Source organism: Cetorhinus maximus, chromosome 2, assembly GCF_964194155.1.
Source record: "Cetorhinus maximus chromosome 2, sCetMax3.hap1.1, whole genome shotgun sequence".
Lineage (NCBI taxonomy): Eukaryota > Metazoa > Chordata > Chondrichthyes > Lamniformes > Cetorhinidae > Cetorhinus > Cetorhinus maximus.
The window spans coordinates 57664334-57690487 of record NC_135880.1 but is presented as its reverse complement, the minus strand read 5'-3'; the positions used below and the strand labels follow the sequence as shown (position 1 = coordinate 57690487).

Below are 26154 nucleotides of genomic sequence, written 5' to 3'. Positions count from 1 at the left end.
AATTCCACCAGCTGCCGTGGTAAGATTTGAAGAGTCTCTGGATTACTGGCCCAGTGACCTTACCACTGCACCACCATCTCCCCATGAGCAGTTGCATTATATCAGGGCCATAGAATTCAGCTGTTCCAATCTTTGAGAAAAATACCATATAGAATTACATTATTTTACATACTGAGCAATATTAACACTATTTTTAAAAGTTAACTCCAGAATAGCATCGAATGAAGCTTTGTGGGTAGAGCTTAGGAATAAAAAAGGGGCAACCACATTATTAGGTGTTTATTATAGACCCCCAGATAGTCAGCGGGAAATTGAGGAGCAAATATGTGCACAATTTGTGGAGGTGTGTAAAAACAATAATAGGGTAATTATATTAGGTGATTTCAACTTTCCCAACATTAATTGGGATAGACATAGTGTTAAGGGCTTGGATGGAGTAGATTTCTTGAAACGTGTACAGGAGAACTTTTTAGGTCAATATGTAGAGGGTCCAACAAGGGATGGTGCATTGCTGGACCTAATTCTGGGGAATGAAGCCGGACAGGTGGCTGAGGTGCTGGTGGGCGAGCATTTTAGTGATAGCGACCACAACATGGTACAGTTTAAGTTTGTTATGGACAAAGAAATCGACTAGTTGCAAAAAAATGCTTTGGATTGTGGGAAGAGTGGATTTTAGTAAAATAAGGCAGGATCTGGCCAAGGTAGACTGGGAACAGCTACTTGTGGGGAAATCTACAGAGGTGTTCCTGTTGTGTGGGGGTGTTCAAAAACGAAATGGGGGGGGGGGGGGGGGTTACAGGCTTAACATGTTCCCTCTAGGGTGACAGGAAGGAGTAACAAGCCCAGAGAACCATGGATGACCTGAGATATTCAGGTTACGATGAGAAGGAAAAGAGAGGCTTTTAGCAGGTACAAGGGAAGCAAATCAGCAGAGGCATTAGTGGAGTACAGAAAGTGCAGGGTGGAGCTTAAGAAAGCAATTAGGAGAGCAAAGAGGGGATATGAGAAAGCTCTGGCTGGTAAAAGTAGGGAAAATCCCAAGGTATTCTATAAGTATATCAATGGGAAGAGGATAACCAGGGAAAGAGTAGGGCCCGTAAGGGACCAAGGGGCTAATCTATGGGTGGAGCCAGAGCACATCGCTAGAGTGTTGAATGAATACTTCACATCTGTCTTCACCCAAGAGAATGAGGATGAAGGTATCGAACTCGGGGAGAGAGACTGCGAGGTTCTTGAGCAAATTGATATAGGGAGTGACAAGGTATTGGAGGTCTTCGCGGGCTTAAAAGTGGACAAATCTCCAGGTCCGGATGATTTGTGTTCCAGACTGCTGAGGGAGGCAAGGGAGGAGATCGCAGGGGCTCTGACCCAAATTTTTAATTCCTCTCTGGCCACGGGGGAGGTGCCAGAGGACTGGAGAACAGCTAATGTGGTTCCGCTATTTAAGAAAGGTTGTAGAGATAAGCCAGGGAACTACAGGCCAGTGAATCTCACATCAGTGGTAGGGAAACTATTGGAGAAAATTCTGAAGGAGAGTATCTATCTCCACTTGGAGAGGCAAGGTTTGATCAGGGATATTCAGCAAGGCTTTGTCAGAGGGAGGTCATGCCTAACAAATTTGATTGAATTTTTTGAGAAGATGACCAGGTGTGTAGATGAGGGTAGTGCAGTTGATGTAGTTTATATGGATTTCAGCAAAGCCTTTGACAAGGTCCCACATGGGAGACTTATAAAGAAGGCAAAGGCACATGGGATATAGAGTAATTTGATAAGGTAGATTCAAAATTGGCTTAGTTGTAGGAGGCAGAGGGTGATGACAGAAGGCTGCATTAGTGACTGGAAGCCAGTGTCCAGTGGCGTACCACAGGGATCTGTGCTCGGTCCCCTATTATTTGTCATTTATATAAACGACATAGATGACTATGTGGGGGGTAGGATTAGTAAGTTTGTGGATGACACAAAGATTGGTCGGGTGGTTAACAGCGAGGTTGAGTGTCTTGGGCTACAGGAAGATATAGGCAGGATGGTCAAATGGGCAGATAAGTGGCAGATGGAATTTAATCCTGAAAAGTGTGAGGTGATACACTTTGGAAGGAATGATCTGACAAGGAAGTATTCAATGAACGGCATGACACTAGTAAGTTCTGAGGAACAAAGGGACTTTGGCGTGCGTGTCCATAGATCTCTGAAGACAGAGGGGCATGTTATTGGCTGGTGAAAAAGACATATGGGACACTTGCCTTTAACAATCGAGGCATAGATTACAAAAGTAGGGAGGTCATGTTGGAGTTGTATAGAACCTTGGTGAGGCCACAGCTGGAGTACTGTGTGCAGTTCTGGTCACCACATTATAGGAAGGATGTGATTGCACTGGAGGGGGTGCAGAGGAGATTCACCAGGATGTTGCATGGGATGAAACATTTAAGTTATGAAGAGAGGTTGGATAGACTTTGGTTGTTTTCGTTGGAGCAGAGAAGACTGAGGGGTGACCTGATCGAGGTGTACAAGATTATGAGGGGCGTGGACAGGGTGGATAGGGAGCAGCTGTTCCCCTTAGTTGAAGGGTCTGTCACAAGGGGGCATAAGTTCAAGGTGAGAGACAGGAGGTTTAGGGGGGATGTGAGGAAAACATTTTTTACCCAGAGGGTGGTGATGGTCTGGAATGTGCTGCCTGGGAGGGTGGTGGAGGCGGGTTGCCTCACATCCTTTAAAAAGTACCTGGATGAGCACTTGGCACGTCATAACATTCAAGACTATGGGCCAAGTGCTGGTAAATGGGATTAATTAGGTAGGTCAGGTGTTTCTCATGTGTAAGTGCAGACTCGATGGGCTGAAGGGCCTCTTCTGCACTGTGATTCTGTGAATAGGCTGGCACAATAGGGGAGAAATTCACGGACTGGATTTTATGCTAAGGGCAGGCTTCCCGCACCCCAGCAAATATTTTGGGAGCAAGCCCACCTCAGCTCAGCTGGCTTGCCCTGCTTCAATTTTTGGGCAATGGGCCTTTAATTAGTATGAGGTGGGACTTCCCTGCTCCTTCAGGAGGATGTCCCGCCTCAAAGAGCTATCAGTCAATTGGAGGCCGGCAGTCTGCACACCAGCAGCGTAAAGCAAGAGTAGTGACCACAACTGGTGCTGCAGATAGGCCAAGGAGGTGGCGTTCAGCGATGGACCCAGACATTGAGGTCTCACTGCGGCCAGGCTGACAGGCCCCAGAGAAGGAGGTGGGGGTAACTTGGACAGCATGGGGAGTGTAGGGAAGAAATAGGGAAGGAAAACTGGGGGAGGATGGCCTCCAATTGATACAGGGAGCCTGGGAAGGAGGCACTCCTCCCTTTCACTGACAAGTAGCCCATAGGGTTAAACCTGCCGGGTTGCACCTTGGGTGCAGTCCTCTCCCACTGCCTGACAGATCAGAGCGGGGGCAGGACAAAGCTGTTAATTGGGCATTAATTGCCCACTTAATGGCCTCAATTGGGCCATGGGTGGGCAATGCAAATGGCACCTCCCTGACCGGTAAAATTGCGGTCGCCGATGGCACGACACCCTAATTTAAGGGTCCTCTCGCCTGTTTTACAGCACCATGGGTGGGGGGCTATAACTGGATACAGCAAAGAGTCCAGAACAGGGAAGGATTATTTTACCTATTCCCATTAGGTTCCTCTGGCAGTTCTGAGTGTGTCACAGTGCACCAAGCATCCCAGAAATTCCAAACACTGCACTGCCAATGGGAAGTGTAAGTTTTACTGGGACAAAGAACTAGTGTACGTACCATTGTGGGTCAATGACCTTAAGAAAGGTTGCCCCTCTGTGTTCCAAGGCGATTCAAATAAATTATGAAGGCAATTGAGTTTGTCTTAATCCAGACTTTGGGATTCCTTTCAGAGTGGGAAGGTGCTGATTCGAGGAACGCTGCTTCAGTGACTTGGATGCTTTTTTCTTTGCCACAATAAGTGCAATTATCCAACCTGAATATTAATAATGATCCTTCCCTGAGATTTTGATGGGATCACCAACAGGTCACAACAGTGGGTAGAAGTTCCGCCTCACATTTCTATTACCTCAACATGTTTCAGATTCCTACTTTATTAACTGATGCAATGTTACTTGAGTGTTCAGAGAATTTAACAGTTATTAAGCTGAAAATGCACTGCCATTCATACCCTTTACACGAATATAAATAAACTGGGAAAAATGTTTGATTTCTTCCGTGTGGCTTAGCTTGATCATTATATATTTGAATAATTCACATCATAATACAAAAAGGAAACAAACTAACAGGTTATCTTGTTAAATTTCAAATCTATTTGAAATGTATAATTTAACATTGTTCTAATCAATATTTTGTTACCTAGGGATCCAAATTCTCTACTGACAAACAGCTGAATGGTTTTATTTCCTTCCTGAATGGAAACAGTTTGAGACGACAGAGCAAACTTCACTACCCCATGTGGCTCATCACTGGCCTCCACTGTAAGAACAGCTTCGTATCCCTGGCTATCAATAATAGCTGCACCTGTTGAGGGAACACCTGCCAAACAAGAATAAAAAAAAGAGAATCCTCTTCTTCTTTTCTTAAAAACACAAGTTAATTGTAAGCATAATGCATTATCTTTCAGAAATCACACATGGCCCACCAGACATATTGTTATGACTCAGTTAAGAAACTTCCACCTGGAAGTTCAAATCACATGCAGGGTTTGGAGGGATGGGGAAGAGTCATCCGTAAGATGAAAGAAAGATGGTTGGAGCAAAGGTGACTTAATTCATCTCTCATGTTTTCCAATCAATCAAGGAGGAACATTGATAACATTTTTGGAGATATGCATATACTGCACCACCCAGCTGCAGCCATTCCAGGAAAAGTTGTGTAGGAAGCAGATGGCTACCTTGGAGTTGATAACAAGGACAACAGTTACAAAACGTTATGAGGTCCTGGGGAAGAATAAGTTAGGAGGGAGCTAAGAGTGTTATCTAAAATTAGGTTAAATTTTCATCTTCACTACATGAGGAGTAACCAAGCGGAGCATATCACCCGCCCTTACAGAACCCATCCCATTTCTTTCAAAGGAATTCAATGCAATGAAAATCAGACAGATTCTGTAACAGGAGGAGATCTACACCACCTATTGGAGAGGATGAAAACTTACCTGGAGGCAGCCCATTTAAAATAGAAATTGAAATTCTGTAACATTAGTGGGAGGACAATTTCCCATTTTGGTCAGGGCATAATTGCATAATGCATGTTCAACAATCAGCTGCTTGCTCAGGCAAAGCAGCCCCTCTAAGCTCTAAAGATCCAGTGTGGGCTGCTGCTACAGCAGCTGTTCCCCCATATGAAACATCAAGGTGGTTCCCCACCACCCTTCCATCCCTAACCCCCCACACCTGCAAGTAGGCCCACTTTCTACGGCCAGAGGCTGGCCAGGCTGCCCGTTATTGTGGCAGTCCAGAGCCAGTGGACTGACCTGGGTCGTTCAAACTCCGGCCATGCCATGCTGTCTCGATTCAAATGCAACCGGCCCCTAAATATGAACAAGGTCTCCCCTGAGGCTACTCAGTCCACTTGGGGGAAGGGGTTGGGGGGGCGGGGGGGATATAATTCATTCCATCATCTCCATGAGACCCGTCTCCTGCTCCTTTGATCCTCTCGTGACTCAGCCTCCTTACAAGCCTCCTTACTAGCAGTCACCTACAATGAATCTTTTCTTTATGCACTTTCATAAATCATATTTTCATAACCACAAAAATACATGACTTAATGTTGCATATTACCTTGAGTTCTTATATTTGACAAAATAATTCTGTATTCCTCCTTTTCTTCAGGAATACCATCATCAAATAGGTGGACAAGAAGAGATGCATTTAAAATACCCTAGAGGTTATAGAAATTGAACACACTATTAGATTAGAGAGAGAATACAACAGAAACATACGCAGAAAATCATGACATCAGGTAGGGCAAGTACTATACCAGCACAGCAATCATAAGAAATGAAACTTCCAGTAAAGATATAATGGTAAAAAGTACAATGGATTTAAAAAGAAGAGCGGTAGGGAAACTATTTGTCAAAGTTTTCATTGGAAAATAAGTGTATGAAGATGCCCTGATAAGCTTTGGCTTCTGGGGAGTGGCTGACGAAATAACTCATTCTGGCACAATGATTTTTCTCAATTATCAATGAGTTTATCTCAGCAAGTACTTCATAATTGTGAATGGCAACCCAAAGCACAAATATGAGTTTAAATTAGTCACTTCAATAATAGAAATAAAGGACAGGAGTGTGTTTTTTGTGAAAAATGGTTCCTGATTACTTTTCTAAATGGTTTAATACTGATTTTAAGTTTATGTCCTCCTAATTTGGATTCCCCCACCAGAGGAAGTAGTTTCTGTCCTATTGAATCCCATAATCATTTTCAACACCTTGATCAGATCACCCCTCAACCTTCTATATTCAAGGGAATACAAATCAAGTTTACTCAACAAAATATCAACCTTTTAACCCCCAGTATCAAGTGCATCTGTGCTGTACCCTCTCCACTCTAGGCATTACAGGTTGCAAGTCTGGGAGTTGCTGTTACAGAAGCCTTGGTGAATTGTTGTTGTGCACCCTGTACATATTGTGGTCGAGGCTGGTCAATGGTGAAGGTGTGCATGTTTAGGTGAATGAATGAAGTTCCGATCAAGTGGTCTGCTTTGTCCTGGGTGGTTTGAGCTTTTTGAATGTTATTGCAGCTGCACTCTCCAGCCAAGTGGAGAGTATTCCAGAACACTTGTGATTTATGTTTTGTAGATGATGGAAAGGGTTTGGGAAAGCTGGAGATGAGCCACTCACTACAGAATACCCAACCTCTGATCTGCTCTAGTCGTCACTTGTCCAGCTGAGTTCCTGGTCAATGCTGACCCCCCTCTCTCCTCCACCAGGATCTTGCTGGGGACTCGGCTGCCCTGAGGCACACCTGCAGCTATGGCGACAGGAGGAGGCCCTTATGCAGCCATTAATTAGCCCCCTGACGACTCGCCCACAATGGATAAAATTGTGGCATGGTATGCAATAAGGCACCAAGAATAGCACCCATAGAAGAGCACTAAATTTTTACGGGTCCCCGCTGCCTGCCAACTCTCTCATGGGGGGAGGCTATAAAATCCAGCTCATTGTTTGAGTGTTTCAATTATTCTAAGCTTTTTACATACTTTGTTCATACCAATCAGTGAATTAGCATTTGCTTCTCCCCCACCCCTGCCCCAACTTACAACACCAGCAGCCTTTCCCTTTCACTGGCATCCTTAAAGCAATAACATGCACGGACCTGGTGAAGCACTATAAGTGGAAAAAAAACATTGAAAGACTGCATGTATACCAGTACATACAAGGGACAATAGAAGCATGGATACAAAATTGGCTAGTGACAGAAAATGGTCGTTTCTCAGACCGGGGGAAGGTTCACAGTGGGGATCCCCAGAAGTCAGCTTTAGGGCTCCTATTTTTTTGGATCTGTATTAATGACCTAGACTTGGATGTATACAATTTCAAACTTGGAAGTATTGTGAATTGTGAAGAGGATTGTGATAAATCTCAAGAGGATTCAGACAGGGTGGTAGATTGGGCAGACACGTGGTCGATAAAATTTAATGCAGAGAAGTGTGGTAGGTTGATCAAGGGGAGGCAATATAAATTGACATGTACAATTCTTAAGGGGGAGCAGGAACAAAGAGACTTAGGGGTATATGTGTACAAACTGTTGAAGATGGCAGGGCTGAGAAAGTAGCTAAAAAGGCATATGGAATCCTGGGCTTCATAAATAATGGCATAGAGTTCGAAAGCAAGGAAGTTATGCAAAACACTGGTTCAACCTCAACTGATACGGTGTCCAGTTCTGGGCACCAAACTTTAGAGAGGGTATGGAGGCATTAGAAAGGGACAGAAAAGATTGATGAGAATGGCACCAGTGAAGACAGGCTTCAGTTAAGTGGATAGATTGGAGAAACTGCCCTTTGAGAAGAGGAGGTTGAGAGGAGATTTGATAGAGATGTTCCAAATTATGAGCGGTCTCAACAGATAACATAGAGAGAAACTGTTCCTATTGGTGGAAGGATAAGAACAAGATGACACAGATTTAAGGTGATTAACAAACAAAACAAAGCAACATGACAATAAACGTTTTTATTCAGCGAGTGATTACGATATGGAATACACTGGCTGAGAAGGTGATGGAGGCAGATTCAACCATAGCTTTCAAAAGGGAATTGGATAAGCACCTGAAGGGAAAACAATTGCAGGGCTATGGAGAAAGGGCAGGGATTGGGACTAGCCAAACTGCTCTTGCAGAGAGCCAGCATAGACTCGATGGGTTGAATAGCCTCCTTCTGTGCTATAACCACTCTATCATTCAATGAGCAATGTGCACACGTTCTGGGCATACACGCGTATTCTCTCTCTCTCTCTCTCAATTTGTTTTCACTTCACTTTCTGAAATACAGCAAAAAAGATGTTTATGAAGGTTGATTTTTATTCCCTCTGTTGGATGGGATTAATTTGGTAGCATGATGAATTTGGCAGCACAGCAGTTATCGGCCCATTCTGCCAACAGTGGAGTCTTCGTGCTTTGGTTGAGGGTCTTGAAATGTGCAGTCCACGCATTCCCCAGAAATGGGTGGAAGCCTTATTAGCCCATGTACATCAGGGTCCTAAAATGTCAACAGAACCCTAACAGAATTTTATAACACCAATGAACTGAGAATGTACTGTGCATACTCCAGTCATTGGTGTTTGGCATTGAACTGTCTAACCAATGGTCCTTAAATAAGTTGCTCTGAGAGGTTTTAAAATGATTTGCAAGTGTGATGTAAGATCAGAAGGACCATGTCTCCTAGTCCCTTAAAGATCAGCCCTCATGAGTTCTGATTCTATGCAGCCCTTCCTAGAGATCGCCTCCCTCCCACAACTTACTCAGTGCTGAAGCCACTAGATTTCCTGCTGCTTCTGAACATTGAACTGTTCTAAGTGCACAAACAACTCGCAAACAGAATGAGAATTGGTTGGTTCACAGATCTCTTTCATCAAGCGTTCTATTCATTCCACCTGTCCAGTGCTCAATGGATGCACTCCAAGGAACAATTACCCCGTTGAGTGAAAAGTTCCAGGAAAATGAAAATGCTGGAAACCTAAAATAAGAACAGAAAATGCTGGAAATACACAACAGGTGTAAAGACAAAAGACAAGTTAACATTCCAGGTATAGGCCCCATGTTAGAACTTTCTGACACAGAGTCTAAACCTAAAATATTAACACGTATTTTCTCTTTGCAGTTGCTGATAGACCTACAGAATACTTCCAGCATTTTATGCTTTATTCCACTTTTGGGGTAGGTCCTGCTGAAAATGCCTGAAGAATAGTTTGAACAATAATTATAGTTGGGAATTTTTTTTTATTGCTATCTTGTTTCCTCTCTGCAAACAACCATCCTACAGTAAAACTGGAAGCATTGTTTCCCCAAGTTTATTTTTATGTTCTGGAGAATGATGACTTAGCCAAGGCCACACTTATTGTCCCTTCCTATCCTGGTTGCCTTGATTTGCTATGTAACTTAGTATAGGTCTGCAATTACATGTAGGCCAGTCACAGGTAAGGGTGGCAAACTCCCTCTCCTGAAGGAGTTTCATGATCTAATAGACTTTAAGTGACAATCCAGCAGCTTTTATGGGCATTTTTTCTGTTGCATCCTGTAAATTACCTGGCATACTGAGTTCAATTTCACAAATTGCTGTGATGGGATTTGACCTCTTAACCTCTGGGATAATAGCAATAGTACCATAATCACTGCACCACCACACTCCAGGTAAAATTGGTTAATTGTTCATTGATTTACTGGAGTTCTGCCATGAATATGGTTAGCATTCTAAACCTTCCAGTTTTCCAGCGTTTTGTCTTTCATGATATTTAATTGTATGTCTAATAAATTCAGGAAGAAGATGATGAAAAACTAGATTATACATTTAGCAGTAAACAGCAGATACTATGATTTATCAGCACAACCAGCAAACTGTAATGATTATTTGTCCTCAGTTTTAAAGCACAAGCATTTTATTTTGCTCACGGCAAGTTAAACAATGTGTCCATTAATTTAAAGAAGAAACAACTGTGCTCAGTAATTCAGGGGAGTTTTCTAATTACTTACTTCCGAAAGAAAAAGGGTCCCATTAATATCCACAAAATTTTCCTGAGCATATTTCCCATGAATGATCCAGTCAACAGTAATGTTTCCCTGTCCAGGAGCACTCCTTTCAATCCAGAACAGCAAACTTTCTCCTACAAATTAGGAAGCAGAATCAGATTGGACCATCAACCCAATTTTTACAGGCAAGAAGCTGTATGTTGATCAGTCATGCATCATGGCTCATTAACCAAACACTTCATGCAAAGTTGTACAGATAAAATAAAAACAAAAAAAACAAACATTTGTTGGACCTTGCAGTACTTAAATGTTCAGCCTACATACGGCAAATATAACAAATTAAAATTTTTAAGGTTAACTCAACTGAGAAAGACTTTCTTTTTCCAAATACCAATGACCGAGAGGAATTCTTTGAATCCAGAATAAGTTGTGCAACACAACACAAAATAGAAGAATTTTATGACAGTAAAAGCACAACTTTTATTTAAACCCATTGCTTTCTAGGTGTAAAACACTTATCAATTGTACTCTGCACATCAGACTGAAAACATCTAGTTCCCAAGCTTTGTTAAAGAAATCAGTATTATAAAAGCCAATACCATACTACATGCTTTAGGATGAAAAGTCACAAAGTATTATCAATGAAGGAGGCACACAGTGCCTGTACATCCCAAGAAATGCAGTTAACAAAAGCAACAACAGGGTGACAATTTAGTAAAGATTTTGACTTAACAGGTTCACTTATGAAACAATTACAAAATAACTAAATTAATACACCTTCCATTTATTTCTGTGCAACAGGACCAATTGACACTAGGCGGGATGAGGTTTCACGTCCGTTTTAAAAATCTTAAATAAACTTTATGTGAAATTTATTAACATGTCCCATCTTCTGTGACATTGTCACATGAGGGGGACATGTTAATTTTTTTAAATTTTTCTATTTTGACACTTTAAAGCACTATCAGTGATCTCCCTGAGACAACACTTAGTCTCAGGGAGCAGTGCGTTCTTTTGCGTGCATGCGCGAAAGAGCGCACTTTGACAATTGGGGAATCCCTCCCCCCCTTGCACAGGAAGTGCATTGCGCTTCCCGTTGGGCAGACCGCTGGGCGGGCCTTAATTGGCCCGCCCACTTAAAATGGCGGTGGGGCCCACTTCGGCGGCGGAGTTCAGCTGCCCGCCCACCACCGAGCCAGTGGGGCCCACCCGTCAACCTAGGGCAAAATTCTGCCCATAGTCTGTGCTGTAACCATTCTATCAGGTAAATTCATTGTTCCCATAGTTTCATCAAGGCTTCATGCTTGAAAAGAACCAAGTTGAAATACATCACTGCAGGGTTAGAAGGCTATCTTAAGTTCATGCTCCATTTAAGCCGTATGGGAAGAGTTGGAAGTCAGGGAAATTTCCTTATTTGTACATCTTGCCACAGTATTTTTCTGACTGGTCCAGTTCAGTTTCTGGTCAATGGTAACCCCCCAGGATGTTGATAGTCGGGGATATAGTGATAGTAATGGCATTGAATGTCAAGGGGAGATAGTTAGATTCTCTCTTGTTGGAAATGGTCATTGCCTGGCACTTGTGTGGCGTGAATGCTATTTGTCACTTATCAGTTCAAGCCTGAATGTTGTCTAGATCTGCTGCATTTGGACATGGACTGCTTCAGTGTCTGAGGACTCATAAATGGTCCTGAACATTGTGCAATCATCAGCGAGCTTCCTCCATAATGTTCTTATGATGGAGGGAAGGTCATTGATGAAGCAGCTGACGATAATTGGGTCTAGGACACGACCCTGAGAAACTCCTGCAGCGATGTCCCGGGACTGAGATGATTGACCTTCAACAACCACAACCATTTTCCTATGTGCTATGTATGACTTCAACCAATGGAGAGTTTTCCCCATGATTCCTATTTGTTTCAGTTTTGCTAGGGCTCCTTGATGCCACACTCGGTCAAATGCTGTCTTGGTGTCAAGGCCAGTCACTCTCACCTCACCTCTGGAGTTCAGCTCTTTTGTCCATGTTATAGCAAGGCTATAATGAAGTCTGGAGCTGAGTGACCCTGGCAGGACTCAAACTGAGCTTCAGTGAGCAGGTTATTGCTGTGCAAGTGCCATTAGATAGCACTATTGATGACACCTTCCATCACTTTACTAATGATCAAGAGTAGATTGGTGGGGCGGTAATTGGCTGGGTTAGATTTGTCCTGCTTTTTGTGTACAGGACATACCTGGGCAATTTTCCACATTGCCGGGTAGACACCAGTGTTGTAGCTGTACTGGAACAGCTTGGCTAGGGGCACAGCAAGTTCTGGAGCACAAGTCTTCAGTACTATTGCCAGAATATTGTCAGGGCTCATAGCCTTTGCAGTATCCAGTGCCTTCAGCCGTTTCTTGATATCACACAGATTGAATCAAATTGGCTGAAGACTGGCATCTGTGATGCTGGGAAGCTCAGGAGGCCGAGACGAGTCATCCACTCGGCACTATTGCACTCTGCAATACCTTTATAAAATTTCAGTAATAACAGGCATGAATCTGATATGGTTGAGGGTAGCAGTTATAAAAGTTTTCAAATAATTAGAATAAATATTGCAGGGTGATATAAAAATACACGTTCTTTGAACTGATTTTATTATTAGGAGAAACATAAAGATGTTCCATAAAGCTCAAGAAGGTGGCCTCTATGTACGAATAGGGAAGTCTATATGGAGGGAGAATTCAGAGAAGAGAGAGCAAGAGGAGCTGAAATGAACATTAAAGTCACTGACGATGAGGATTCAGTCAATATAGAAGTTGAGGATGGAAAGGAGGAACAATTGGGCAGATTTTGCCATTGGCGAGCAGGGGGCGGGGTCCGCTCGCCAACGTGTAAAATGACGCGGGATGACGTCGGGCGGAACCCCCGACGTCACCGCGCCCCATTTAAATTTTCAGGAAGGTGGGGGCGCAGCAAAATCAGCTGCGGGCCCGCCGACCTGTCAATGGCCAATTGAGGCCACCACTGACAGGATCATTTAACCAATTGAAGGACCTGCCCTTCCAACCTTAAGGTTGGCAGACAGGCCAGGAGCAAATAGAGAAAACATGAAATCTCATCCAGCGGCGGGATGAGGCTTCATGCAGGGTTTTAAAAATTTTAATAAAGTTATTCTGTAAATTATGAACATGTCCCAACTCGTGATATTGTCACATGAGGGGGACATGTAAGGGATTTTTTTTTTCTATTTTTAATATTTTTCAGAGTCCAGGTGATCTCCCTGAGGCTGCACTTAGCCTCAGGGAGATGTGTGCTCTTGCGTACGCATACGCGAAAGAGCGCACTCTCGCTTTTAGCGAATCCCCCCCACCTGCACAGGGAGCGCATAGCGCTTCCCGCCGGACGTCACGCTGGGCGGTCCTAAATTGGCCCACCCACGCAAAATGGCGGTGCGGCCCGCTTCGCTGGCGGGGATCGGCTCCGCGCCCGTTGGAGATTGGGTCGGGCCCGCCCGTCGGAGATTGGGTCGGGCCCGCCCGCCAGGCAGAAAATTCTGCCCAATAACTTTGTGTGAATCTTAAGCTGGTGCTCGTGGACACAATCGGCTATGAGGCTTTCAAAGCAGGAATGAGAGGACGGAACAAGTGAAAATACCAGAGAAGGAGGGAGGAGAGATAAAGACATAATAAAGAGCGCATCACCAATGCTAAAAAAGGAAATTCAGAAATTAGTACTGTAACAGTTGTTTTTTGATATTCACAAACATTTCGTTATTACTGGCTTTCCCTCATATTGAGCAGAATTAGAAAACGGCTTTAAATTGTCCAAACAGAACTACTTTGTGTGTGTATACGGTTATGTACACATCTAGGTGTTCTGCATTCCTAAGTACAAAAATGATTAGGCAACAAGAGACCGTTCAAAACATGCATATGAAAGAAAAGCCACAAAAACATTGCATGTCACAAATATTTTCATCAAAAATAACCTTCATATGATTTGTTCATGAACTCAAATCACTAAATAAAATATATTACTGCTTATTCTGAAGTATTGTTATCACTATGAGTGTCTTCACTCAGAGATTTTTCCTACTTAAAATAAGAAACATGAGTTTAGAACAGCCGAAAGGATTATGTATTGAAACATGCAATCATCTTTACTGCCAAGTAATTTACTTTACAGCAAAGTTAAAACATAACACAACACAAAATACTTGTAATTGTTTGTCTCAGTGTTCTTGATCCACATGTTTTTGCTGAATTTAACAATGCCAAATTGGCAAGCTGTATGTACCAGCTAGATCATTATGTGGTGCTATTGCATGCTAAATCCATTGACACTGTATAACTATATGAAAGGCATGCAGGAAAATATATACACTTGCATTTACCTGCAAGGCCAAAGTTTATGTGAATGTTAAACATATTTATTCTACATAAAAATATAAGAAAGGGGTTGAAAAATCACAGAAGTGAAAGAAAAATGTACTGGCTTTAGTTGCAGTATGATGTTCATTAAAAAAAATCTAAAAATTGGAAATAATCATAAAACAAAAGAGCAACCATTTATTAAACTAAAAATACATTGAATGGTTGTATGTTGCAACTGAAATATGTTTGCAAATCAAAAAACACAAAAGGAAATAGTTACAATTTTAGAGACTATTTTTTAAATGTTGGAAACAATTTCAGTCCAAAAAAAGATACTCAAAAAATCAGCAAAATTGTTATTAATATTTAACATACAGAATATTAAAAAATACACTTCTGAAAAATATTAAAATGATTAAAACTTTTGAAGGAGACATAATCTCGTCAGTCTTTCAGTAATCCTGCTCAAAATAAATGAGTTTTTTAAAAGTTTAAATCTACATTTCAAACATCGTAACAATAAACAAAGTTTAAAGGAAGTTTTTCCTAAAATAATTTAATTACAATATAATGATTACAGAAGTGCATTATGCTAAGAATTAAGGTCATAAGACATTCCACAAACTGTAACATGTTTTGCCAGTACATACAGTATTGCATTGGCTTTTAAATACAGCCTAATAAATGATAGGAAACAATCCACACATTTTAAATAGGGAAGTTGGAACGCAAGAATGTTATTCGAACTTTGTTGACAGGTAGCCTCCCCCATCAAAAGCACAGTCATAAATTGTGCACTTGATTTGTGCATGATTTTCTAACCATTATCGTTAATTTATGCTTTGCAATTTCAAAAAGGTATTCTGAACAAGAACTTCAAGTCAGAAAATTACTCTTTGAATCACATATTTAATAACTACATTCAGAATTACACTTAAGATACTTGAAAAAAAAATTCTATCATAATTCACTGCACATTATAAAATAAGTATTTTATATCTCCCCTTTAATAAAATAATACAACTTGCATATGTACAGGAGTTATCCTATCTAAATGTCCCACGGCGCTTCACACAATAATTGCTTTTCAAGTGTGGTAGTGGTTGCTCTTAGGCTTCAACAAGAGACATTCCACTCAGCAATGGAAATGAGGCCAGGACAGTAGAAAATTCCATGCTCTTCTTGGAATGGTGCCATGTATTTTAAACGTGTACCTGCAGCATCTAACTAGGAAGAGGACACCTTGGCTCGTCTCATCCAAAGGATGAACATATGTGGACATATTTTTGAAAATACATCCATTGCGAAAATAAACTCAGGTTTATAGTTATTTTATAGCTTAATACAAACCTACTGCCCAACTAAGGTAGCTCTATAATTTTACTTGCTTCATATATGTTCCCTCTAGAGTGATAGGAAGGAGTAACAAGCCCAGGGAACCATGGATGACCAGAGATATTCAGGATACAATCTGAAGGAAAAGAGAGGCTTTTAGCAGGTACAAGAGGAGCAAATCAGCGGAGGCATTATGGAGTACAGAAAGTGCAGGGTGGAGCTTAAGAAAGCAATTAGGAGAGCAAAGAGGGAATGTGAGAAAGCTCTGGCTGGTAAAAATAGGGAAAATCCCAAGCTATTCTGTAAGTATATCAATGGGAGGAGGATAACAAGGGAAAGAGTAGGGCCCATTAGGGACCATGGGGACAATCTATGGGTGAAGCCAGAGCACATCGGTAGAGTGTTGAACGAATACTTCAAATCCGACTTCACCCAAGAGATTAAGGATGAAGGTATCGAACTCGGGGGCTGCGAGGTTCTTGAGCAAACTGATATAGGGAGCGACAAGGTATTAGAGGTGTTGGCAGGCTTAAAAGTGGACAGATCTCCAGGTCCGGATGATTTGTGTCCCAGACTGCAAGGGAGGAGATCTGGGTTCTGACCCAAATTTTCAATTCCTCTCTGGCCAAGGAGGAGTTGCCAGAGGACTGGAGAACAGCTAAAGTGGTTCCGCTATTTAAGAAGGGTTGTAGAGATAAGCCAGGGAACTACAGACCAGTGAGTCTCATGTCAGTGGTAGGGAAACTATTGAGAAAATTCTGAAGGGGAGAATCTATCTCCACTTGGAGAGGCAAGGTTTGATCAGGGACAGTCAGCATGGCTTTGTCAGAGGGAGGTCATGCCTAACAAATTTGATTGAATTTTTTGAGGAGGTGACCAGGTGTGTAGATGAGGGTAGTGCAGTTGATGTAGTTTATATGGATTTCAGCAAAGCCTTTAACAAGGTCCCGCATGGGAGACTTATAAAGAAGGCAAATGCACATGGGATACAGGGTTATTTGATAAGGTAGATTCAAAATTGGCTTAGTTGTAGGAGAGGGTGATGACAGAAGGCTGCTTTAGTGACTGGAAGCCAGTATTCAGTGGCGTACCACAAGGATCTGTGCCGGGGGGTCCCCTATTATTCGTCATTTATATAAATGACATAGGTGACTATGTGGGAGGTAGGATTAGTAAGTTTGTGGATGACACAAAGATTGGTCGGGTGGTTAACAGTGAGGTTGAGTGTCTTGGGCCACAGGAAGATATAGGCGGGATGGTCAAATGGACAGATAAGTGGCAGATGGAATTTAATCCTGAAAAGTGTGAGGTGATACACTTTGGAAGGAGCAATTTGACAAGCAAGTATTCAATGAATGGCATGACACTAGCAAGTTCTGAGGAACAAAGGGACTTTGGCTTGTGTGTGCATAGATCTCTGAAGGCAGAGGGGCATGTTAGTGGGGTGGTGAAAAAGTCATATGGGACACTTGCCTTTAACAATCGAGGCATAAATTACAAAAGTAGGGAGGTCATGTTGGAGTTGTATAGAACCTTGGTGAGGCCACAGCTGGAGTACTGTGTGCAGTTCTGGTCACCACATTATAGGAAGGATGTGATTGGGCTGGAGGGGGTGCAGAGGAGATTCACCAGGATATTGCCTGAGATGAAACATTTAAGTTACGAAGAGAGGTTAGATAGACTAGGGTTGTTTTCGTTGGAGCAGAGAGGACTGAGAGGCGACATGATCGAGGTGTACAATATTATGAGGGGCATGGACAGGGTGGATAGGGAGCAGCTGTTCCCCTTAGTTGAAGGGTCAGCCATGAGGGGACACAAGTTCAAGTTGAGGGGCAGGAGGTTAGGGGGATGTGAGGAAAAATTTTTTTTACCCAGAGGGTGGTGACGGTCTGGAATGTGCTGCCTGGGAGGGTGGTGGAGGCGGGTTGCCTCACATCCTTTAAAAAGTACCTGGATGAGCACTTGGCACGTCATAACATTCAAGGCTATGAGCCAAGTGCTGGTAAATGGGATTAGGTAGGTAGGTCAGGTGTTTCTCAAGTGTCGGTGCAGACTCAATGGGCCGAAGGACCTCTTCTGCACTGTGATTCTGTGATATATGACTAAAGTTTAAAAGCTATCCATAGCATTTGCAGGTTACAATTAATTTCAAATTAGAAGTACATCAGGGCTTAAATTCAACATTGTTTCATTTGTGCTGCATGACCCTGTCTGATGGCTGTCCATTGCCCCACCCTGGAGTTACCTGTGGATCTTAGCAGGGGTGAAATTGGCAAGTTCCCAATAGGGGAACTGCTTCTGGGCTCTGACTGGGGCTTACAGCTCACCTGAATTCTCATGAATTTAGTTTGGTCCTTGAACCTCTCTGTTCCAGCTTACCACCAGGCTCATGCTCAATTTTGAGTGCTAATGAACTTGGGGCCATTTTGTCATTCAATTTTTTTGTTTTATTCACTCACAGGCTTTGGGCCAGCTTTTATTGCACATCCTTAATTGCCCTTGTGGTGATTGTGAGTCTCATTCTTGACAAGTAAGTGGCTTGAAAGGCTACTTCAAAAGCCAGTTAAAAGTCAACAACACTGATATGGGTCTGGAGTCACATATAGGCCAGATCAGACAGATTTTCTTCCCTACAGGCTGTTAGTAAATTAGATGGGGTTTTATGACAATCCAGTAGTTGCATGGTCACCATTACTGACATTAGCATTCTAATTCCAGGTTTATTTAATTAATTAAACTTAAATATCCCAGCTGCAAAGGTTGGATTTGAACTCAGATCTCCAGATAATTAGTCCAAGCATCTGGATTACTATCTCAGTAACAACCACAATGCTACCATACCCTCTACCAAATTATAGTATGCTTATCTGGGGCCAAATCAAATATAACTGGCTTATATAGGTCTCTTTTGAATAAAAAAACTATTACAATTTACATTCCATTTACAATTATTTAAAAGCCAATGCATTGTATCCCTTTTAATTAAAACTGATGTTTTTTATTGGCCAAGCAGAGCTGTACTTCAGCTGCAGCAGTGACAGGCTTACCAGAAACATTAATGAAAAGACGCCCCATCATAAAAATATCAACACAAACCACATCAATGACACCTTTAAATAGGTAAACTGAAGGCGGTATTTTTCATAAAGAGCCATCTGTAACAATTTCATCATTTTTACAGAAGTATTAATATTGGGTGATGGGTGGGTGGTTAAAGTTTCCATTCAATTTTTTGCACTACAATTAAAATGATCAATTTTCATTTTTTTTACAATTAGCAGGTAGAGGTAAATATGACTATGCTTGTGGAAAAATGACAATTATAGATGGCCCTCCAACATTCCTAAATATTATAAATCATGTAAAGATTCAATAGCGATCATCAACATACTGTTCCCAAGAAGTCTTGAGCAACAACAAACTCTTGTACATAATCAATAAAAGTACTAACGTTCAAGGATCCTACTTATGCACTCAGAATAAGTTTGTCAAACATGATTTATAATAATCTCTTGACAGGACCAGGTATAACCCCCTGGACTAGAATCCAAGAAAGAAGCAAGTCATGGATTAGTCCTTAAGAAAATACTTTCATCCTGTCAAAATTCTGTAAAACAAAAGACACTAAATAAATCTTCATTTTCCAGTCTCCAACTGGCCATGAAGCAAGAGATATCCTGTTGCTTGGTGATGATTGTATAGAGCAGCCAGTCCAAAGTAGGTGAGAAACAATCACACTTTGGATTGCTTTCAGTATAAGTCCATTGTCAATTTAAGGTTTATCCTGAATACAGTCTTTTTTATTTTGCTCATTATTTGTAAGCTATACTGAGGTGCATAAAACCATGAAGATGATGTTCAAACCTTTAGATATCACTGTTTACTAAAATTTAATTACCAGGAGGATAAAATAAAAAACAATCTGTCACAAAATCCATCAAAATAATTTTTCAATTGTACATACATGTAGAACGTTGGTTATTATTATCCTCCTACATTCTTTTTGTAAAATGAGAATTGAAGGAAAGGTATCTGTCATGGTTAAAATAGTAAAGCAAGACTTCGAAATATTGTGGCACTGCAGAAATTGATGATGATTATGAGAACTGCTGTCGTTATACACAGAAACCAACCTTCACATCCAATGACAGACCGGGAAGATGCCTGAAAACTAATTACTCCTGCAACATTATCATTGGCCAGAATGACCAGAGTGACAGTGTTGGAGCTGGGCAGAATACGACTGCCACCTTCAGTGTGTGTTAGACGGACTAGAATAGTTTCATTGTCTTCTGGTTCTTCATCATCCACAATTATTAATGTGATTATTCTCTTATTCTCACCTGCATATACAAAGAGAGATAAAGTAAGATTTACTTTTAGCTTTCTTGACCTATTTATCTGTAATTTATGTTTAAAATACCATCCAAAATTGTTTTCAGTTTTATTTCCAGATAATTGTGGAGAGACTTTAAAACACCACACATCTGTGAAAATTAGGACTTTTTTCTGTTAAAGATATATTAGAATAACCCGAGCAGACTTGAAACTATTGTGCACACTTTAATAGTCAACAAGAATCAGCTATTAATATGGTTAGCTAATTTTTTTAAAAACGGGTGTGAAAAAGATGGCTGATATCTAATTTCATTGATACAATTAAAAGGGAGCTGGATAAGTACATGAGGGTGAAAGAAATGCACTGCAGTTGATAGAGTGAGGCAGGAGGACTCTTATGTGGAGCACAAACAATAGCATAGACCTGTTCGGCCAAGTGGCCTGTTTCTGTGCTTTAAATTCTATGCAAAAAAATTCCAGCCATATCATCTGATTGATTAGGAAAATGAGTAACTCCACACTCGGAGAAAAAGGTAAAATGTCATTAAGCTCTCATGTGTAAAGCAATGTACCAAAAACGTATTCTATGTTTTGCATAGCTCTTCATGTATTTAAAATAAAGCAGTGAAATTAGAAAAAGAAATATTACTTCACACATACATAATTGCCCTACCTTCTGCAAATGTTAAAATTTCACCATCACCAATAAAATCAATGTTCGTTGTAGCTGTGCCACCAACCACGCTCCACTCCACATTTACCTCACCAAGACTTCCACCACTCCTATATATGACCAGTTGCACTGTTGTCTGACTTTCTTCCATTACTTCAAGATAACGCCCTTCATCTGTGGCATTAGAATGTGTACTGTAAATCAAAAAGGTCCCAAATGCATCTCCATTCATAACTATTACAATAGTGGAGATATTTGGTTGGCCAATTATAGGTTGGTTTGCTGGAGTAACCATTTCATTCACCAGTTCCACATTTAAAAGCAAAATGGCAAATTTTTCATCGCGTTCTGGTGCACTGTCAGTTTGTATTGAAACCGAGAGATTTGCAAACTCATCGCCTTCATGCATGGTCACCCATAATCCAGTGACTGGCTCATAATCACTACCAGCTGTTGCCAGGGTACTCAGAAGAGCAGACACACTTGAACTATTCTTGAGATATGTTGTGAATTCTGTGCTGTTGGTCAGTATGTTAGACAACGAAGCTATCCAGAAGCACTTGGACATCCCAGAGATATTTGTAAACGAGAAGGCTAAACAAGCTTCTTCATTTAGGCAAATAGCTGCACACGCACGTAAAGCATCCCTCTCCAGAGAAACATTCTCCTGAAGAATAGGTTGGCCATTTGCAATTCCAGCGACTGGGGGTTCATAGTAAGTGAATATGTCCTGTCCCTCTTTTAACAAAAGGTCCACAAAATCAATTTTGGAGGTGCTGTAAAATATTTGTAGTTGTCCAAAATGGCCTCCGCTACATGGAAAGCAAGCACAATTAAATACTTTATTAGAAAATGCATACAAGGCCCACCTTAACACACTGCATTTTTAGTTCTTAGCAGGTTACTGTCATAGGGCTTGGACTCAATATTCAGTTATGGCATGACTCAAGGTCAACAAAAAGTATCTCTAGATTAATCTAGATGAACTTCAACATCACAGGCTCATGTGTCATACGCTGCTTAACTAATGCAACTGACCATCAATAGGACTTGCTTTTATAAATCACCTACAATGTAAGAAAATATCAGGTGCTTCACCTGAGGATAATTAGACGAAAATTAACATCAAGCCAAGAGTATAGATTTTGAGGGTGGCTATAAACTTGGTCAAATTGGTAGGTTTTAAGGAGTGTCCTAAAGGAGAAAAGTGAGTTGGAAGTCAGAGAGATTTGGGAAGGAATTTCAGACTTTGCGATCCAGATGGCCGAAGGCACAGCCAATTATAGTGATATAAAAGGAGCTTGCACAAGAGACCAGAGTTCTTTTTTTTATTCACTCATGGGGGTGTGAGCTTTGCTGGCTAGGCCAGCATTTACTGCCAATCCCTAATTGCCCTTGAGAAGGTAGTGGTGAGCTGCCTCCTTGAACCACTGCAGCCCATGTGGTGTAGGTACACCCACAGTGCTGTTCGGGAGGGAGTTCCAGGATTTTGACCCAGCAACAGTGAAGGAATGATGATATATTTCCAAGTCAGGATGGTGAGTTGGTGAGCGGCTTGAAGAGGAACTTCCAGGTGATGGTGTTCCCTTGTGTCTCCTGCCCTTGTCCTTCTAGATGGTAGTGTCGTGGGTTTGGAAGGTGCTGTCTAAGGAACCTTGGTGAATTCCTGCAGTGCATCGTGTAGATGGTACACACTGCTGCTACTGTGCCTCGGGTGTTGGAGGGAGTGAATGTTTGTGATGGGGTGCCAAACAAGCAGGCTGCTTTGTCCAGGATGGTGTCATGCTTCTTGAGTGTTTTTGGAGCTGTGCTCATCCATAAATTGGAGATTATTCCATCACACTCCTGACTTGTGCCTTGTAGATGGTGGACAGGCTTTAGGGAGTCAGGAGGTGAGTTACCCGCCACAGGATTCCTAGCCTCTGACCTGCTCTTGTAGCCACAGTATTTATATGACTAGTCCAATTCAGTTTCTGGTCAATGATAACCCTCAGGATGTTGATAGTGGGGGATTTAGCAATGGTAATGCCATTGAATGTTATGGGACGATGGTCAGAATCTCTCTTGTTGGTGATGGCCATTATCTGGCACTTGTGTAGCCCCAGTGTTACTTGCCACTTGTCAGCCCAAGCCTGGATATTGTCCAGGTATTGCTGCATTTGGACATGGACTGCTTCAGTACCTGAGGAGTCACAAATGGTGCTGAACATTGTTCCTGGAGAGCAAGATCTTTGGTCATGCCAATGTTTAATTGGAGGAAATTACAGGTCATCAAATACTGGCAGCAAAAGGGTCAAGAGTGGCGATGCTAAGTTAGGCATCATGGGCAGAATTTTACCCTTGGCGTGCGGGTGCACACCCGACACGTCCAAGCATGAAATAAAGCACCTTGATGTCGGCCGAGCATGCCGAAGTCAATGTGCACTCTTGTGACATTTCGCTAGGCGGGCACGCGATGAAGACGGGGGCGTGCCCGCCATTAATTAAGTGGCCAGTTAAGGCTCTTGAGAGACCATCTGTCTCCGACTTTACGTAGCCCGTGCAATTTTCAGGCCATCGCACGGGCAAAATGGGCAGGCGGGCAGGCCACAATTAGCAATACCTCATCCACGGGCAGGATAAGAAGGGTCAGTGGGCTTGACAAAGCAAATAGTGCGTAGTTTTGGACATCACTTGTTACTGGCTGCTTCTGTGAACAGGACAGCTTCATTTTGCTTCAGAGCTGCATTCAGAGCATTTAGAGGCTTCAATTCAGGATTCAATGTTGTCTTCCAGACCCCCGGGGGATTCATACCACGTGGCGCCTTCCAGATATCAGACAGCCCTCCCTTACCCTGGTTATGGGGATTGTGGTCTCCACTGGAGGCACCTCCTCTGAGGAGGAAGAGAGGGCTGGAAAGGGGAGGAGGCCAGGTGTCCCTGTTCAGCTTCCAGGGGAGCGGCCTGTGGAAGGAGAGACGCAGGCACAAGGGGTGCAGGGCCAACAGGAAGTCCAAGACGGAAGGGGCTGCAGAAGACGTCACTATGCTGCTGCCAGGATTTACAGGCAGTGATGCAGCTACCTCAATATGTCTGAAGTGCAATGCCAAAGGAGGCTCCGTCTCTCAAGGGAGACAGCGACCTCCATCTGTCAGAGGATCGGCCCTGAGATCAGCTCTGACTGTGTGGGTGGACACCCCATGCCAGTGGTGCTGAAGGTCACGGTGGCACTAAACCTCTGTGCCTCCGGCTTTTTCCAGTGGTCAGTGGAAGTTCGGTGTGGAGTCTCCCAATCAGCTGTCCATAGTTGCGTCAAACTGGTGACAGAAGCTCTGTTCAGGCGTGCAGTGACTTTCAATCACTACCATACGGACGAGGCCAGCCAGGCAGAGTGAGCCAGAGGCTTTGCAGTGATTGATGGGCTCCCCCGTGTCCAGGGTGCAATCGACTGCACACATGTGACCATCAAGGCGCCAGCAAGTGAGCCGGGAGCCTTCGTCAACAGGAATGGATTCCACTCCATGAACATGGCAGACAGTGTGTAACAACAGGATGCAGATTCTGCAAGTCTGTGCCAGGTACCCTGGCAGCTCCCATTACGCTTACATCCAGAGACACTCCCAGGTCCCAAGGCTCTTCAGTGCTCCAGGCCAGCTGGATGAATGGATGCTGGGTGACATGGACTATCCCCATAAAAGATGGCTCATGAAGCCTTTCCGCCATCCAAGGACAGAGGCCGAGCAGCAGTACAACAGGAGCCATGCCTCCACAAGGGCGGCGAGAGAGAGAGCCATAGGTGTTCTCAAGATGCACTTCCGATGCCTGGGTCATTCAGGGTGCGCACTGCAATACCCCCCCAGATCGTATGTCGCTGATGGTGGTTGCATGCTGTAATCTACACAATCTGGCACTGCAAAGGAGAGGCGCAGCGGAGGAAGATGATCTTGACACAGCTGCACAATCAACAGATGATGAGTCCAGTAGTGAGTCCAAGGGCGAGCATGCTCAGGAGAATGCTGAGGGCATAGGCACTGATCTGGGTAACCTCCAGGGAGGCAGGGACACCCGGGACACTTTGATCCAACGCTCCTTCAGCTAGCCTACCAAATAAGAACCACCAGCACATGCCAGAGCTGCAGGCTCCATACTCGATCCCTGGCAGGACCAGTTCCTTGGTCAACAACATAAGCTTTATTGCAGTGGCAAATAGTGTAAGGAGTCACACGTCCATCATTACATCATGGCTTACCCTGCACCTACACCACAAATGAAGCATCCAGAGGCCATGCACAAAAAAAAAATCTCATTTACTGCTGACTGACAAACATTGCAGGAATTAACACTGACCAGTGTTTTACATCACACCATTAAAAAAAGAACAGAAAGATGGGGGAAACAAATATTACCCATAATCAGGCCATGTTGTGTTTAAGGAGTTTTAAGTTTTCGCTTGCGGGCACTACGTCTAGGTGCTCCCCCCTCTCTGGCAACGGCATTGGAGACAGCCTGCTGACTCTGCTGTCCTGTTGGCCTTGATGACCTTGGCAGGCGTCCTCTGGCCTGTGGAGCCTGTGCTGGCCCCGCCTGGGAGGGAGCGGCTAGTGCAACGGCTGGCATCTCCCCAGTCGCCGCAGCCTCATCAGATGCCACGGTCACTGGCAGAGGGGCAGAGAAGCTGCTGCAGTGATTTGGAGCACCCAGAGATGACAGAGACGCCAATGTGAGGTCGCTTTGGACCTCTCTGCTCACCATTGATGGACGGGCACCTAGCTGGGATACTAGGTGCCCAATCCATCTCCCACACGGACACTGACCAGCTGAGGTCATTGCCAGCGTGAGGGCTTGCAGGTCCAAGCGCATCCCCAGGAAACCCTGATGGAGTCCCTGAAAGGCTGCCTGACCAATCCCACCTGAGGAACAGCTCACAGGGCTTAGCCGATTCGTGACCCTGGAGCCACAAGGCACTCAGTCCAAGCAGCCAGACTCACCCCTTGGCCAGATCCTGCCTCATTGAAACTCACACCGTAACACCTCCAAGGTCGAGGGAGGATGAGCAGCTCTTACTTGTTCTGTGAAGTGACCCATGCCAGCATGGTGCTCATCCTTCCCGATCGCAGGAGCTCGTTAAAGCACTTCTGGCACTGCACCCATGTGCGCCTCACCACGTCGTGGCTGCTGACCCTGGATGCCACCTCCTCCCAAGGCCTTTTTGGTGAGGTGGGGGGGAACCTCCTCTTCCTATCCCTGGGGACGTGTTTCTCTCCTCGCTGCCACCACCTCCAGGAGGGCAGCGAGGCACTC

At 43.2% G+C, this 26154-nt stretch overlaps 1 protein-coding gene across 1 annotated transcript in view; it reads right to left on the bottom strand.

Moving 5' to 3' along the window:
- adgrv1 (adhesion G protein-coupled receptor V1) overlaps positions 1-26154 on the bottom strand; it is a 735500-nt gene that overhangs the window by 501399 nt on the left and 207947 nt on the right. The window contains exons 32-36 of the mRNA XM_078557559.1: positions 20875-21686; positions 19997-20206; positions 10180-10310; positions 5776-5875; positions 4352-4531 (exon numbers count right to left, since the gene is read on the bottom strand). Of these exons, the coding sequence (XP_078413685.1) occupies positions 4352-4531; positions 5776-5875; positions 10180-10310; positions 19997-20206; positions 20875-21686 (1433 nt within the window). The remainder of the gene's footprint in view (positions 1-4351; positions 4532-5775; positions 5876-10179; positions 10311-19996; positions 20207-20874; positions 21687-26154) is intronic.